General features: G+C 40.3%; 2 protein-coding genes across 3 annotated transcripts; one reads left to right on the top strand and one right to left on the bottom strand.

The window, feature by feature from the left end:
* Positions 1-3,384: 3,384 nt before the first annotated feature.
* Positions 3,385-4,940, bottom strand: LOC147339136 (BTB/POZ domain-containing protein KCTD12-like). Its single transcript, XM_086289679.1, has one exon. It carries the CDS (start codon positions 4,809-4,811, stop codon positions 4,014-4,016), a length of 798 nt encoding a protein of 265 aa, XP_086145805.1. The 5' UTR covers positions 4,812-4,940; the 3' UTR covers positions 3,385-4,013.
* A 3,602-nt stretch (positions 4,941-8,542) lies between these two features.
* LOC147339135 (uncharacterized) lies at positions 8,543-13,300 on the top strand. Of its 2 annotated transcripts, XM_086289691.1 has the most exons (7): positions 8,543-8,669; positions 8,998-9,056; positions 11,381-11,471; positions 12,020-12,294; positions 12,399-12,457; positions 12,585-12,624; positions 12,727-13,300. In XM_086289691.1, the coding sequence occupies exons 3-7, from the start codon at positions 11,383-11,385 to the stop codon at positions 12,849-12,851; spliced, it is 588 nt and encodes a 195-aa protein (XP_086145817.1). In that variant the 5' UTR covers positions 8,543-8,669; positions 8,998-9,056; positions 11,381-11,382; the 3' UTR covers positions 12,852-13,300. The 2 variants fall into 2 exon arrangements, with proteins under 2 accessions (XP_086145817.1, XP_086145825.1); XM_086289699.1 differs by lacking the exons at positions 8,543-8,669; positions 8,998-9,056 and adding an exon at positions 10,349-10,502.
* Positions 13,301-13,779: the final 479 nt, after the last annotated feature.

Raw genomic sequence — 13,779 nt, 5'->3', positions numbered from 1 at the left:
AGTTCTATTCAATATCAGTCAGTTCACCTGCAGGAGACCATAAAAGGAGTTCTTCGTACTGACAAACACACTTACCTGTAGATGTGTTGAGGGAGGATGACAGTATCAAATTGACTTTTGTTAAGCTACAGCCACAGCTGAACAAGATATTTAACTAATTAACCAGTTATTTATTTGTGAAACCTGCAGCTACAGAAACTTAAGTAAAACAGTCGATATGTTTGTTTTAATTAAGTTATTGTGAGCAAAGCTAACAGTTCTCCTTTCTTTCCATTTCTACTCTGTGCTAAGCTAACCTGTTGCAGGCGTTAGCTTCACGTTTAAAACCGGCCACTTTATTAGGCACTAGCACCAAGTTGGACTCCATGTTTCCTCCAGAACTGTCTTATTTCTTCATGGCATAGATTTAACAAGGTGTTGGAACCATTCCTTAGCACCTTCCTCATTTTGGTCCATGTTAACATGATAGCATCACACAGTTGCTACAGATTTAGCAGCTGTGATATTTCATTCCAGCACATCCTCAAAATCCTCTATTGGACTGAGATTTGGTGACTATGGAGGCCATCTGAGTACAGCAAACTCACTGTTATGTTCAAGAAAGCAGTTTGAGACTATTTAAGCTTTGTGACACGGTACAGCCATCATGCTACATCCCTTTATCACTGCAGTGTATGGTGATAAACAGATGACCATGGTCAGCAGGAATAGGTTATCTTTTTAGACCATTTTCTGAAAACCCCTGATGTTCAGTTTGAACTTCACCAGGTCGTCCTGACCGTGTCTGCATACCCAAATGCACTGAGTTGCTACCATGTGATTGGCTGATTAGATATTTGTGTTAACAAGCAGTTGAATGGGTGTACCTTTCAAAGTAATATTAAAAAGTCTAAGACAGAAAAATACAGTTAGACGATAGAAAACTAATTGATGTCAAACACCTGGTATAGTAATATAGATCTTGTAATACATCAGTATATGAACAGAATATGTCCATTCTGCAAACAGTTTTGTTTGTTTGTTTCAGAGATGTGGTCACATATTTATGCAGATCTGTTGCTTTTCTTTTTATTTCTATTGTCAAAATGTCTTAAGGATTGTGGAGCATTTTGCAGTGTGCTGGTTTTTAGTAGTGGCCATGCTACTTGTTTCAACCTTCAGAAAATAAATGCAGAAAAATTATATGATTACTTCTTCCTGTTGTTTAATGGGGTTTTCTTTTGTTATTGTTAAATGAAAAATCATTTAGGTTTAATGTTACATTTCTCATTTAGGTATTACTTTAGCATGAGCTTAAGCGCCTATAGTATATGTCACAGTATTGATATATATAAAAGCAACAGAGCAGCCGTTAATGTGAAAACTAGCAGCGAAGGAGCTCTAAAATAAACGTTTCAGATAACACAGAGAATGAAAGGAAAATAGTCTTACACGCACCTGAGGGCGATCATTTTTTATACAAGTTCTCACACCAGATCTAAACAAAGACAAACACAGCTTGAATTAATAATTTATGTGTTGTTCTCTCTGTGCGAGCAGTGTGATGTGTCTATATCAGAGGAGCTGAAAGCAGTATTAAAGACGAGCAGGTCACAGCGAGCTAGAAGTAGACACTGTGATAAAGTGTGAAAGATTTAGCACATAGAGGCTGATATGAAAAAAAGCCAGCATGCCTGTTGTATCTCCAGCTCCTCAAATTGGCTAATTTGGCTGGCTTCTCCCTCCTGCGCCGTGTGTATTCATAAGTGTGCGTGCACATTTTTAGCGTGTGGTGACCAAGTTTTCTTACTGAGACAAATTAGTGTGCGTCGAGGGAAATGTGTTTTGGAGGTGTTTTATCACCAAGGACACAGACCACACACACACACACACACACAGAACGAGAGTTCAGTAACAGAAATAATTGTTAGGCAAAGAAACTCGCCATTGTCTCAGAACATAAAAAGATGGCTTAAATTCAAGTCTTTTAAACGTGTGTGTGTGTGTGTGCGTACGTGCTTTCACTCTTTCATATGATTTCAGTCCAAAGCAGAGGATGTAATTTGCCTCTCAGAGCATTTTTCAAGCATATTGTTTCTGCATAATAACAAATTTAAGGGCAGACATGTGGGTCTGATTATCCTAAGCTGTGTGTTTGTTTCATTTTGCTTGAGGACAGTGAGTCCTACGTCCTGTTTCTGGGGATAGCACCAGAGGAAGAGTCGCGGTCTATCCTTCCCTTTTCCTGTCCAGATGGCAGCATCAGCTGACGACAGATACGAGCTTTCTTGTCAATCCTTAGAGCTCTTATGAAGCTTCTTGGTTGCAGAATAGTGCGTGGGAGGTTGGAGAAGCGAGAGTGTGTGTTTATGAAAGAGAGAGAGAATTTGTGCCTATTTGTGTTAATGTATATTTGCTTAGGGAGATTTAAGGAACAAACCCATTATAAGGTACAGTAAACCGTTTCCGATGTTTGTGGGCATCTGACAGATGATTCGCTTTGCTGTTTTTTCCTTTTTTAGTACATTTGTATTCAAGTACACTCTCATACAGCCCACACAATGATTTTTTTGTATTAGACTGGATCCTGGGATAGCTTGGATTTGTGCCTCAGGATCCCACAAGGGAACAGACATTTGATTACTGTACTTGTCAGCCAAACAGAACCACCCCCCCCCCACCTCCCCCATCCTGCCTAGGGGAGATAACAGACCTCATCTGTGTTGGAAAGGACGCTGTGGTCTGCCTGATCAGCGAACAAGCTCTCGTTCTGGTTCATTCACATTTAGCAAAACTAAACACTAAAGGAGAAGCCAGGGAGCTGAAATCTTAAACATAGAGTAAATTATTTATAGAGGTGTGCTTGACGGACCTCTTTAAAAATGAGAATGTGGCATCATTCGATTGGGCTGAAATTGCGTTTTGTTTGCATAAATCAGATAACTCATAATGGGGTTTGAAATCAAGACACCATCTTTGTATTTTAGCACATCTCGTGTGTTCGGTGATGTCAGCCTTTTCCAGGAAACACGACTCTGAGGGAGATTGCGTCTGATATTCTGCAGTGTGCAACAGCTCATCGCTCTCTTCTCCATTTAGTGACCTTTGAAAGTGTGCTTTGTTCACGTCACATTTAATGTTAATAACAATACTGCTGCAACCTTATTCGGGTCCGGTTTTCATCAAACCTCTTGTATCAGGCTACCGAGGTCAGCACCCGCTCAGCAGGGGAGGTGTGTTTGGTCTTTGATGTGCCCACACTTGTAAAAGTATTCGCAAGTAATGTTATAGATGATTAGGATGCTGGATAAAATTATCAATTTATTTTGATACTGTGGATCCGATGAGAAAGAAACCTTGGTTGGAAGACGTAATACACTTAAGTTAACAGGATGAGGAGTTCAATCTTGTTACACTGTCAGACTTTATTGGATGCACCAGAGAAAACATCTACAGCAATGTATGCACAGTCAGTCTGAAGGAATTCAGCATAACCAGTAAAAACAAAAACCCCATGAAAGGAATTCACTGTCAATGGACGAAATAGACATGAGAGTTACAGGAAGAACACAAGAAGAGGTGCATTAGAGTATTTACAGCGCATGTGCATGGTTAAGGTGTTCAGCAGTATAGCCTAGTAGCGAGAATATATCAGCCCAGATCACTAAAGATGAGAAAAAACAGGAGCTCCTAACATGTCTGCAGTCCCATGGAGCAATTTATGACATTTACTTAAGAACAACGCAGGCTTTGTGAAAATCAGGAAGGCCAAACTGGAGCATAAAAATACCCTAACCAAGACCCAGGGCCATCAGAAAGGTCGCTGTCTTTGTTTGTTAAGCAGCCAGCAAAGAAAATAGCAGAAAGTTCATTCTAGCTGCACCCTGACCCAACTGCACAGAGCAGAGAGCCACAGAAACAGAGAACACAGAAACCGAAGTTGACAAATCGACAGTTTTGGATGGAAATGAAACTACTGTAACCTTGTAACCTATTCATTTCTCCCCGGGTCAACCGTACGCACTCCTGCCAGTTCACCGGGAGAAGATATACTCGGTGTAGCTGGTCCACAGCTTGTCCTCTCCGGGGTCATTACTGCCGTATGAGCAGGTCCCGGTGGAGTTACAGGCCACCATGTGGAAACCAGCCTCGGCCAGCCGGTCAAACGCCTGCTCCAGAAAGTTGTACTTGAGGTAATACCTGGAGGTGTACTTGTCAGGTGGTCTGTCCGGGTCGCGGCTTTCGTTCAGGGTTTCCCCAAACACCTCCTTAGCCAGCGAAATTTTGCTGCACACGGTTATTCTGGCCACCCTGCGGAACTTGGCGTCCGCCTGGATGTCTCTCCCGATGGTGTAGCTGCCTCTGTAGCCGATGGTTATGTAGCCGGAAGTGGCTCCGGGGGACCGCAGGGTTCGGTCCGAGGAAGAAGAGGTGACCGGGCTGCAGAGCTCAGCCTCCTCCGGCTCCCCGCTGTCCTCCGTGTACGAGCTGTCTTTGCTCACCGTCGCCAGGCGCCTCGACAGCTCGGGCAGCTGGAAAAAGTCCGCTTCTTTCTGCAGCCTCCGCCTCTCTTTGAAAAACTCCGGCAGGGAAAGCTCGGAGTCCCGTAGATAATCCAAAATGTACCGGAAGAGAAAGCCGTCCCGGTCGAAGAAGAAGCGGCCCTTGCTGTCTTTCGGCAGGGCGGCCGGGGAGCTCTGAGTGAACTTGGTCCACAAGAGAGAGTTGGGCACCGCAGTGAGAGTTTCAAGACGGGTCACATACACCTGGCCGCCCACGTTTAGCTCCACTATCTCAGGAAAAGTTGAACTTTGGCTGTCGGTTAGTGCCATCTCTCTCACTCTCTCCCCCTTCTGTCTCTCTCAGTCTGTCTGTGTCGCTTTTAGGCGACCTAACAAGGAAGGATAGTTGGGGAGTATCCTCACTGTACAGAAATGTTTATATTGGTTTGGCTGTGTGGGAGGAGAAGGAAAAGGATGGCCAACAGAGACATTAACTGTTCGGCGGAAAGCTCTGAAAAAACAGAATGCTGCTTTTAAGGTCTGCATGTAAGCCTCGACTTCCTAGATTCATATCTATCTGTGATATTCTAGCAGGGGTGCAAAGTGACACAGTTTATTTGTTTAACACCGATCTTAATCTCTGAAGCAACAAGTTTTTTTTTCTTCTATTTTCTACTTGTTCTTTGTTTAACTGGGAGCGAATGACTTGAGATAAACCCTTTTTGCAAGTGTTTTCCACCCAAGATAAGCAACAAGAAGTCAAGAAGCAGAGTAAAATACAGAAATCTCCTAGAGTGTATAAAGATCAGTATAGTCATCTTTTAAACCCCCTACTGGCCTGTAGGCTTGCATTCTGAAGCCTCGATTTTAGCACCGAGGCAGATTCGATTTGTTGAAGCCAAGCCTGGCTGTATTTGAAAGAAAGCGTAAAGCATACTAACAGTTAACATTGGAAGGCTTGATTTGCTGCAAGTGTGCATGGTACAGGCTCAGACTTGCCAGCTGTTGCAAAGTAACACCAAAGCTGCAGTACAGACTTCTTAGACTGTCTGTTAGCACAAATTAGTATATTTGACATATTTAGTTACAATACATAAAAAATAAATAATAATAACAAGCCCAAAGGCAGCAAAATGAAAAACACAGTGAAGCAGTCCAGTTGAGTCCAGCACTTGTCAGTGGCAAGGGCTCCAATAATGCAAATTTTAAGCCTTAATGCAACTCAGACCTTGATACTGTTATCTGGGGTAGAGAATTTGGCACAGAGACTTAAAAGTGCAATTTGTACCAGGCTGTAAACATGTGTATTTGGCTCTAAAGTTTGCTGTTTTAACATAAAAGTCTGCAGGGACTGCCTTTTTTGAGTTTTTTTAAAGTAAGTAAGTAAGTTTTATTTATATAGCAACTTTCAAGACAAAGATCACAAAGTGCTTTATAAAAAAAAAAAACTGAGTTTTTGGCGCTTTCACACGGTTATTTTTTTAACCCTTGAAGGGGTAGTGATAATCAGGAAAAACTCTACACCCTTCCACCCCCACCCCGTCAGTGTGATTGGACTATAACACTGTTAATCTTACGATGCCCAACACCGTTGGATGAGAGCATGGGTAGGGCCAGTATGAATGGAAATGAGTACATCAACTCAGCAGTACTTTGTGCATAGTTTAATTATTTCTGTTTTGCTACTTTCTGCTTTTACACCCTTATGCCCCCCTTATTTATTTTAAAGCTTTAGTCGCTTATTCTTTTTGCACATTAATTGCATGATTACAGATCAATCAATCGCATATAGCACCATTTAAGATAAAAAGTGTCATTCTGTATAATGAGTGTGTTTACGTTAAGTACTTTAAATCTATTTTGAATGTACAACTTGTGCATTATTAAGCTACTTAAGTAGAATTGTACATTTTATGTTTCAAGTATAAGTCTAAATACTATTTCCACTTTGCAGAATAATAATCCATCTTATTTCTTATGAAATATTCTGATTTGCTACTCCCTCACCCCCATTTCTGTTGCTTCTTCCATGCCGCCCAATTTAAAAAAGTCTGGAAGCACCCCTGCCTTCAGCTTGTATCGCTGATTTTACAACTGATCCCAAGCAGAGAAAGCAGCATATTTAGATGCTTGTTTAACTTCCAGTAGACCTGTAAAACGGTGTACGCTAATCATCTTTCAAACATAAAAGGGAAGCAATATTTTTTTTAAAAACCCTTTTATTTTATTAACGCTACGCAAACAAAATATTATGTCTTACAAGATTTGCCTTAGGCATCGTGCAGGTGAATGAATGGTGAATGTTGTGATCACCTGCTCTAATGCCTTTGCAGCTCACACACTGCTTTAAGTATTGTAAGTTAAAAATGTTTTGATATCTCTGACAACATTCAGAAAGGCCAGGATAAAACTTATTTTTATATGTGCAAGCAGTATGCTTAGCTGGGACCGCATGCTCCAGTGGTTTTCATACCCCATCATTGAGAACCAGCAGCAGACAAGTTGTTTTTATGAACAAGTTATTATGACATCTACAACAGCCCTCTGACTCCATTATGTTTACATGGAGCTCAACAGTATTAATAACACTTTATTTAATCTGTCACATAAAGTAAGTGGCATGATTACAAAAAGCTACGATAACTGTAAACAGTTTGACCCGAGGCTTCTGCCCAAGCACTTGTTTTTCCTGTTTTTTTGCTTATTAATGGCCTCTTGTTGATGTTGGCTCAAAAGCTGCACTCACAAAATAAGTTCAACAGCTTTTGTAGTTTCATAAGAGCTGGATTCATCTGCAGGAAGCCTATGTAATGTAACTTTAATATATTTAAATATGTCTTGTAATTATTATATGTAAATTTGATGTTTAAAAAATATGATTTCATTAAAAGCATTGTTCAAATGAGTGGTGCTTGTGGCTGTAGTTTGTAGATTTCTTGTCATAGAAGAACTTTCTCCTCTGGACTCTGCAGAATTTAAAGTTATCTACAGACCTCCCCAGTTAAGAAATTGAAGCAAAACAGGAAAGGTCTACATTGATGAACGATCCTTGAATTGGTTCCAAAATGAGACAGTTTATTTGTGCCTGGGGTCTTGGTGTGTTCACTACCAGACTAAAAGTAGAATTAAGCAGGAATTCAATATAAATGATGTACCAACATAAGCCCAAACGCTGCACTGATTTCAGCTTAGGACCAAAGACCTCTTTGATGTAGTCTCGAAGCATGCCGAAGGCTGTATCCATATTTCAGTCCACCCTCCATTATTACTTCAGAGGACGACCACTGACACTATTGCACATAGTCTTAGAAGAAGATGTAATTGGTCTGTTATCTCAGATAATGAATTTTGTTTGACACACAAACTGTTCATAGGAGAGACTGCTGATTCAGATCAACCTGTGCTGCTGAAAAGAACCGTTGTCATAAAGTTTCTTGGGAATAAGCAACATCTGAGAGAGAGCACAAAGATTCAGAAATATGATGCACATAATGTACAGTATCAAGACCAGTTGAGATAATGTTGCACTAAATTTTGTTTTACATAAATGTTATGTAGCATGAAACATAGATTTCAGGTTTTCATACATGAAAACATGAAATTCTACCATCAGCTTTCTAAACAAACTACTACTTTTGAATACAGCTCTCTAAGTGTCCGGCTCTTGCTGCTGAGAGCACATGAGCTTTCCTGGCTCTTAAAGTTCTTGATTTTACAGGAAAAGCTTCATTTTGTCACCCTACTTTCTCTAAAGCCAGTTTCAAACTCTGGACTAGAGTGACATCTAGTGGACAGTTAGAGAAGAAGCGGTTCATCTTGATTTTCTTGCTCATTGTAGCTGTGGGGTTAAGCAAAATGGGTTCAAGGTGTTTAGATGCAGTTACATCAGCAGTTATTACGTCTTTCTACCATCTTTGTCCTGTTAGACCCACATGTCCAAAATCAGATTTTTATTCTAACACCATAAAGAAGGATTGAGGAATGTGCCTAATTAGATGACGCGATTAATTCTTCCATTTTCTTCTGCTATTGCAATTCAGGGCCAACACAGAACCATTCACAAATTAACATTAATTCCAGTAACCGCATGTCTTTGGACTGTGGACCCTGGAGTACAAAGAATATGCTTACCACACGGAAATGCTCTGGCTAGATGGTGGATTTGACCCAGGACGTTCTTGCTGTGAGGTAATAATGCTAAACACCATGCTTTAGTGGTGACTGGGTGGTAGGGTAATCATCTTTAATATAAGTACCCTAAATATTTGAACAAATATAACCACATTTTATGAAAAGAACAATATTTATTAATATTTGAAACACACTTAACTTGGGACACAGGAATGATTGTAGAAAAGTTTTCTTCAACAACTGCAATACACATGTATATTTTCAAAAGGTGACATCTCTGGCCCCTTTCTGGCCCCGACACAGTTGACTACAACACTTTCTTCTGGATTAAGCATCTCATATTCTCTTATTCATCTCTTATTCTGTGTTTCTCTTCATCCACCAGGATTGATTTTCAGTACTGGAGGGCTGAAAATGGACTTTCCCACCCCGTTCATGAGTGAGGTATGAAAAACATATGAAGCTAATTTTGTTAAGCACAGTGTTATTGTGAATTGCCCCTACTTAAAATGAATTCAATTGGGCTGAATTAAATTTCTTTAAAACATAACAACATCGTCCCCTTCAGAAAGCCAGCATGATTGTAGCTAAAAGAGCCTGCAATCACCATCTCTCCCCTTGTTTAGGGTTTGGCTATGTGACAGGATTGCACGTTTGTGTATTGAAGAGGTTCGCTATCATCTGGCTGACACTTTTGAATTTGTTGAAATCTCTGACCCTTTCCTCAATCATATTAACAGTGATTCAACATAATCTGTAACCCATTTGACTGCACTTTGTGTTTATGTGAAACTACACCTCTGCCGGATACTGATTCCTTCCTGGACTTGTTCCCCATATCTTCTGGGCTCAGTGAACTCCCTGTCTAACTTCACACAGAAGATTATTTGCTTTAGACTCTAGCATTTCTCTTGAACTTTTGATTTGGACTGACTAAGCAGTCTTTCTCTTTGCTTAGATGTTGTTGTTTTTTCACCCTTTGTCTGCTGTGATTTTATGGTAATTTGAAACATAAAATCTTATAACTAAACAGGGAGAACCATGAGAAAAAGTGTTTTTTAAGAGTAATCTGGCAAAGAGGATAGCAGAAATTGCAACAATAAAGATGTTTTAGATGGCCTAAAAGAAGTAACGTATTTTACCAAAATAAATAAGACATTACAGGCTCTGTAACGGATCCGCGACCCGGGTCCGGATCGGAGTCCACTTGCACAGCGAGTTTGGAACAGATCATGACTGGACCCGATTTGGATCGGTCGCTTCCCAGCTCATCTAGCCCGGATCCTTTGGATCCGTTGTTGATTATAAGCTAGAATGATGCCCGCTAATGTTTGGCTCGAGTCTCCTAAAACCACGCTTTCCCTCTGAGAAACAGTTTCATTACACTTTAATACCGTATTTAAATGACCGTGGTCTTCCCTCATTCTCATATACGTCACAATTTTCTCACAGCAAAATCAAACAAATTAGTGACAGTGAATATGGAAAAGTTTCCTTCATTCACTGCAACACACCTTTGCACATGGGCTCGTGAGCGCATGTGTTGTGCTGTATGAATTTTGACAATATGATGCGGTGTTTATAAAGGGACTGAGAAGGAAAGGTAAATTTCGAGCAAATTTCATTAAAAAAAAACAAAACAGATCTACGCTCACACCTTTGCGCGTGCGCACACGAAGTGCTGCTCTTATGGAACGCGCGTGCGTCATATTCGATTTGTGCATGTGTCTGTTTGTAACGTAACGTCGCTGAAAAAGCTGCGGTTTGAAATTTTTCTTCTGCACCTAAATTTTCTGGTTCAGATGAGTTCAGTGAGAAGCGCTAAACGTCCAAATTTACGGAAAAGCACACTTAGCGATTCAGTTTCTTCAACTTTCGTTTTAAGTGAAGGTAAGTGCAATCTTTAGACTAAAAATCAGCAAGTACAAAAACAGAGTATGTTTTGGCTTCACATCTTACTTTTAATATATGTGTTTCAAATCTAAACATTTTAAAAATGATATCCAGTTGATTATGTCAGAAAAGCACTTTTTAGTAGCTACATTCTACTGTAAAGGTGATTTTACTGCTTACCTGTTAGACGCAGCTTGTCTGATAAAAATTGATTTCCTTTTGTATATTAACTATAAAAACAAAGAGTTTTTAATTCTTAAAGACCCTTTTATACGATTTTAGGCAAAATTCTATATTAACTATAATAAATATCTATCTATCTATCTATCTATCTATCTATCTATCTATCTATCTATCTATCTATCTATCTATCTATCTATCTATCTATCTATCTATCTATCTATCTATAAACAATGAGTTTTTAGTTCTAGTGTGAATGTCTCTAAAGACTTTGACAGGATTTTGGGCCAAATTCATTTAGTTGCTTTGAGTCTTTCTTTACTGCTGTGGTGATTTCCTCTTTTTCTGAATTTTAACAGCTACATTGTGAACAAACAAACTGACATGTGAAAGAGATTTTTTTGCAAGAAAATGTTGTGATCTGTTGCTATGATATGAATCATAACAATATCACGCTTTGTTTTTGAAGACACTGGGAAAATAAAATTCTGTATTAAGAGCGGATTTCATAAATGGGTGTGATTCAAATATTATTCTGTTCATTAAAAAGAACAAGCTGGCACCGTGAAGTTTATATCTAAGAGAATCTGCACTGATTTGCTTCTGATGGAAACATGCTCAAATCATAGTTATGAAGTCTGATAAGCTTTGTGTTAGAGACTCACTTAACCCCATGTTTCCCTTTCATTTTACAGCCATGTTGAGAAGAAGCCAAAGACTTCAGTCTAATGGCTATTACGGCAGCCAAGGAGAGCCGTTAATCTCCTACAAGGAGACTTTACACAGGTTAGTGCTGGTCTACATGTTCTTTGTTGTCATCCACTGACATAAATGGTAAATGGTAAATGGCCTGTATTTATATAGCGCTTTACTAGTCCCTAAGGACCCCAAAGTGCTTTACATATCCACTCATCCACCCATAAATGGTAAATGGTAAATGGCCTGTATTTATATAGCGCTTTACTAGTCCCTAAGGACCCCAAAGTGCTTTACATATCCACTCATCCACCCATTCACACACTGGTGATGGCAGCTACATTGTAGCCACAGCCACCCTGAGGCGCACTGACAGAGGCGAGGCTGCCGGACACTGGCGCCACCGGGCCCTCTGACCACCACCAGTAGGCAACGGGTGAAGTGTTTTGCCCAAGGACACAACGACCGAGACTGTCCAAGCCGGGGCTCGAACCGGCAACCTTCCGATTACAAGGCGAACTCCCAACTCTTGAGCCACGATCGACATAGATGCATGTTTTGTAATCATAATCCATTTGTTCCTCCATGTACATTTTTTCTTACATGATTTTGTTTTTTCTATTCTGAATTTTTAAAAGGCAACAGCCCCGTCCAGTCCCTGACAATAACGACCAAGACACAGTTGAATACAACACTGATGACTGTGACACTGTGGACTACAACTACGATGACTGTGACACTGTGGACTACAACTACGATGACTGTGACACTGTGGACTACAACTATGATGACTGTGACACTGTGGACTACACCACTGATGATTTTATTGACTACAGTAGTGGCAGCAGCAGAGGTCTCTTTAGAGCCATCAAGGCATTGGGACTTTTGGTCCTCATGCTGGCCTTGTGTTTTGGTGAATGATCTCCTTCCACAAACAATTACAGTCTTTCTAGTACTATGTGCTTTTCTTCTGGATTAAGCTTCTCTTCTTATTCTGTGTTTCTCTTCATACACCAGGATTGATTTTCAGTATTAGAGGGCTGAAAATGGACTTTTCCACCCCGTTCATGAGTGAGGTATGAAAAACATATGAGGCTCATAATATGAAATGTACTTTTTTGCTGAAAATTTATTTAGATAATGCCAGTTTAATATTGTCATAAAGCTGTTACGTAAACGTAAATGGTCTCTTCTCAATTGTAGTACTCGGTGGACAGGCAGGTACAAGACATTCAGGATACCCGTGAGTACACTCTACCATTAGACACATGCACATAGACTTTTCTTACTTTGCTATCTGTATATCCTCCCTCATAATAATCACCATCTTTTTTTTGTCTCTCAGGACCACAGTGTAGATTTCATCCGCTACATCACGCTGCATCTACTGAACAAGTGGGGCAATTGCGAGGATTCGTGTCTACGCAGCTTTCGAGTTCAAAGAAAGCTGGCACAACCAAATTCCCATGAAACCATCTTTAAAAGAAAAGAGAGGAAAAATGTGAAAGTGAATCAGGCTGCAACACATATTTAAATATTGTATGAGGGAAAAAATGTCCATTTAACCCATTTTTTTCCTCAAGCGAATGTCCATCCTACCAGGTAAGACATGTCTGATTAAGATGTTTGCAGTCTGATTCACCTCACCCCCAACCAGCCGTGGCAGAGGGCTTGCCCCTCCCTGAGTCTGGCTCTGCCAGAGGTTTCTTCCTGTTAAAAGGGAGTTTTTCCTCTCCACTGTTGCCAAGTGCTTGCTCAAAGGGGATCATCTGATTGTTGGGGTTTTTCTTCTCTTATATTGTAGGGTTTTTACTCTACATATACAGTGCTGGACTGAATTAAATTTCTTGTAAAACATAAAAATTCTCTAAATTGTCTCCACTGGAAATTTAGAGATATTTTTAAAACAACACGAATAAAATTTTAAGAAGAAGAAATTTTTCATGTCTTTTGGTATTCTTAATTGTCAGTGTATATTAAACAAGCGTGATAAGGCCGGGGTCTTTCTGTGTGGAGTTTGCATGTTCTCCCCGTGTCTGCGTGGGTTCCCTCCGGGTACTCCGGCTTCCTCCCACCGTCCAAAGACATGCAGTTTGTGGGGATAGGTTAATTGGATAATCCAAATTGCCACTAGGTGTGAATGTGCGAGTGAATGTGAGTATGAATGGTTGTCTGTCCTTGTGTGTTAGCCCTGCGACAGACTGGCGACCTGTCCAGGGTGTACCCCGCCCCTCGCCCCATGACAGCTGGGATTGGCTCCAGTACCCCCCACGACCCTGAAAGGGATAAGCGGTAGCAAATGGATGGATGGATGAATTTTGCAGATTTCACTGGAAATTTTTATTTAATAACCCCAAATTTGGACTTATTGATAACAGAAACAAGCTTCTACACTCAT

Source organism: Aulonocara sp. 'chitande type north' Nkhata Bay, linkage group LG1 (genome assembly GCF_057382095.1).
Source record: "Aulonocara sp. 'chitande type north' Nkhata Bay isolate Kocher_YH1m ecotype deep benthic linkage group LG1, A_spYH_male_GT1.1, whole genome shotgun sequence".
NCBI classification, from domain to species: domain Eukaryota; kingdom Metazoa; phylum Chordata; class Actinopteri; order Cichliformes; family Cichlidae; genus Aulonocara; species Aulonocara sp. 'chitande type north' Nkhata Bay.
This window is presented reverse-complemented; position numbering and strand designations above follow the sequence as displayed.

What these genes read in the sequence shown, in the direction of transcription:
- LOC147339135 (XM_086289699.1), top strand. Translation starts at nt 10,415, where the DNA reads ATGAGTTCAGTGAGAAGCGCTAAACGTCCAAATTTACGGAAAAGCACA. An exon ending in CATGCTGGCCTTGTGTTTTG is followed by an intron (nt 12,295 to 12,398) that starts GTGAATGATCTC and finishes TTCATACACCAG; the next exon opens with GATTGATTTTCAGTATTAGA. An exon ending in ACAAGACATTCAGGATACCC is followed by an intron (nt 12,625 to 12,726) that starts GTGAGTACACTC and finishes TTTGTCTCTCAG; the next exon opens with GACCACAGTGTAGATTTCAT.
- LOC147339136 (XM_086289679.1), bottom strand. Translation starts at nt 4,811, where the DNA reads ATGGCACTAACCGACAGCCAAAGTTCAACTTTTCCTGAGATAGTGGAG.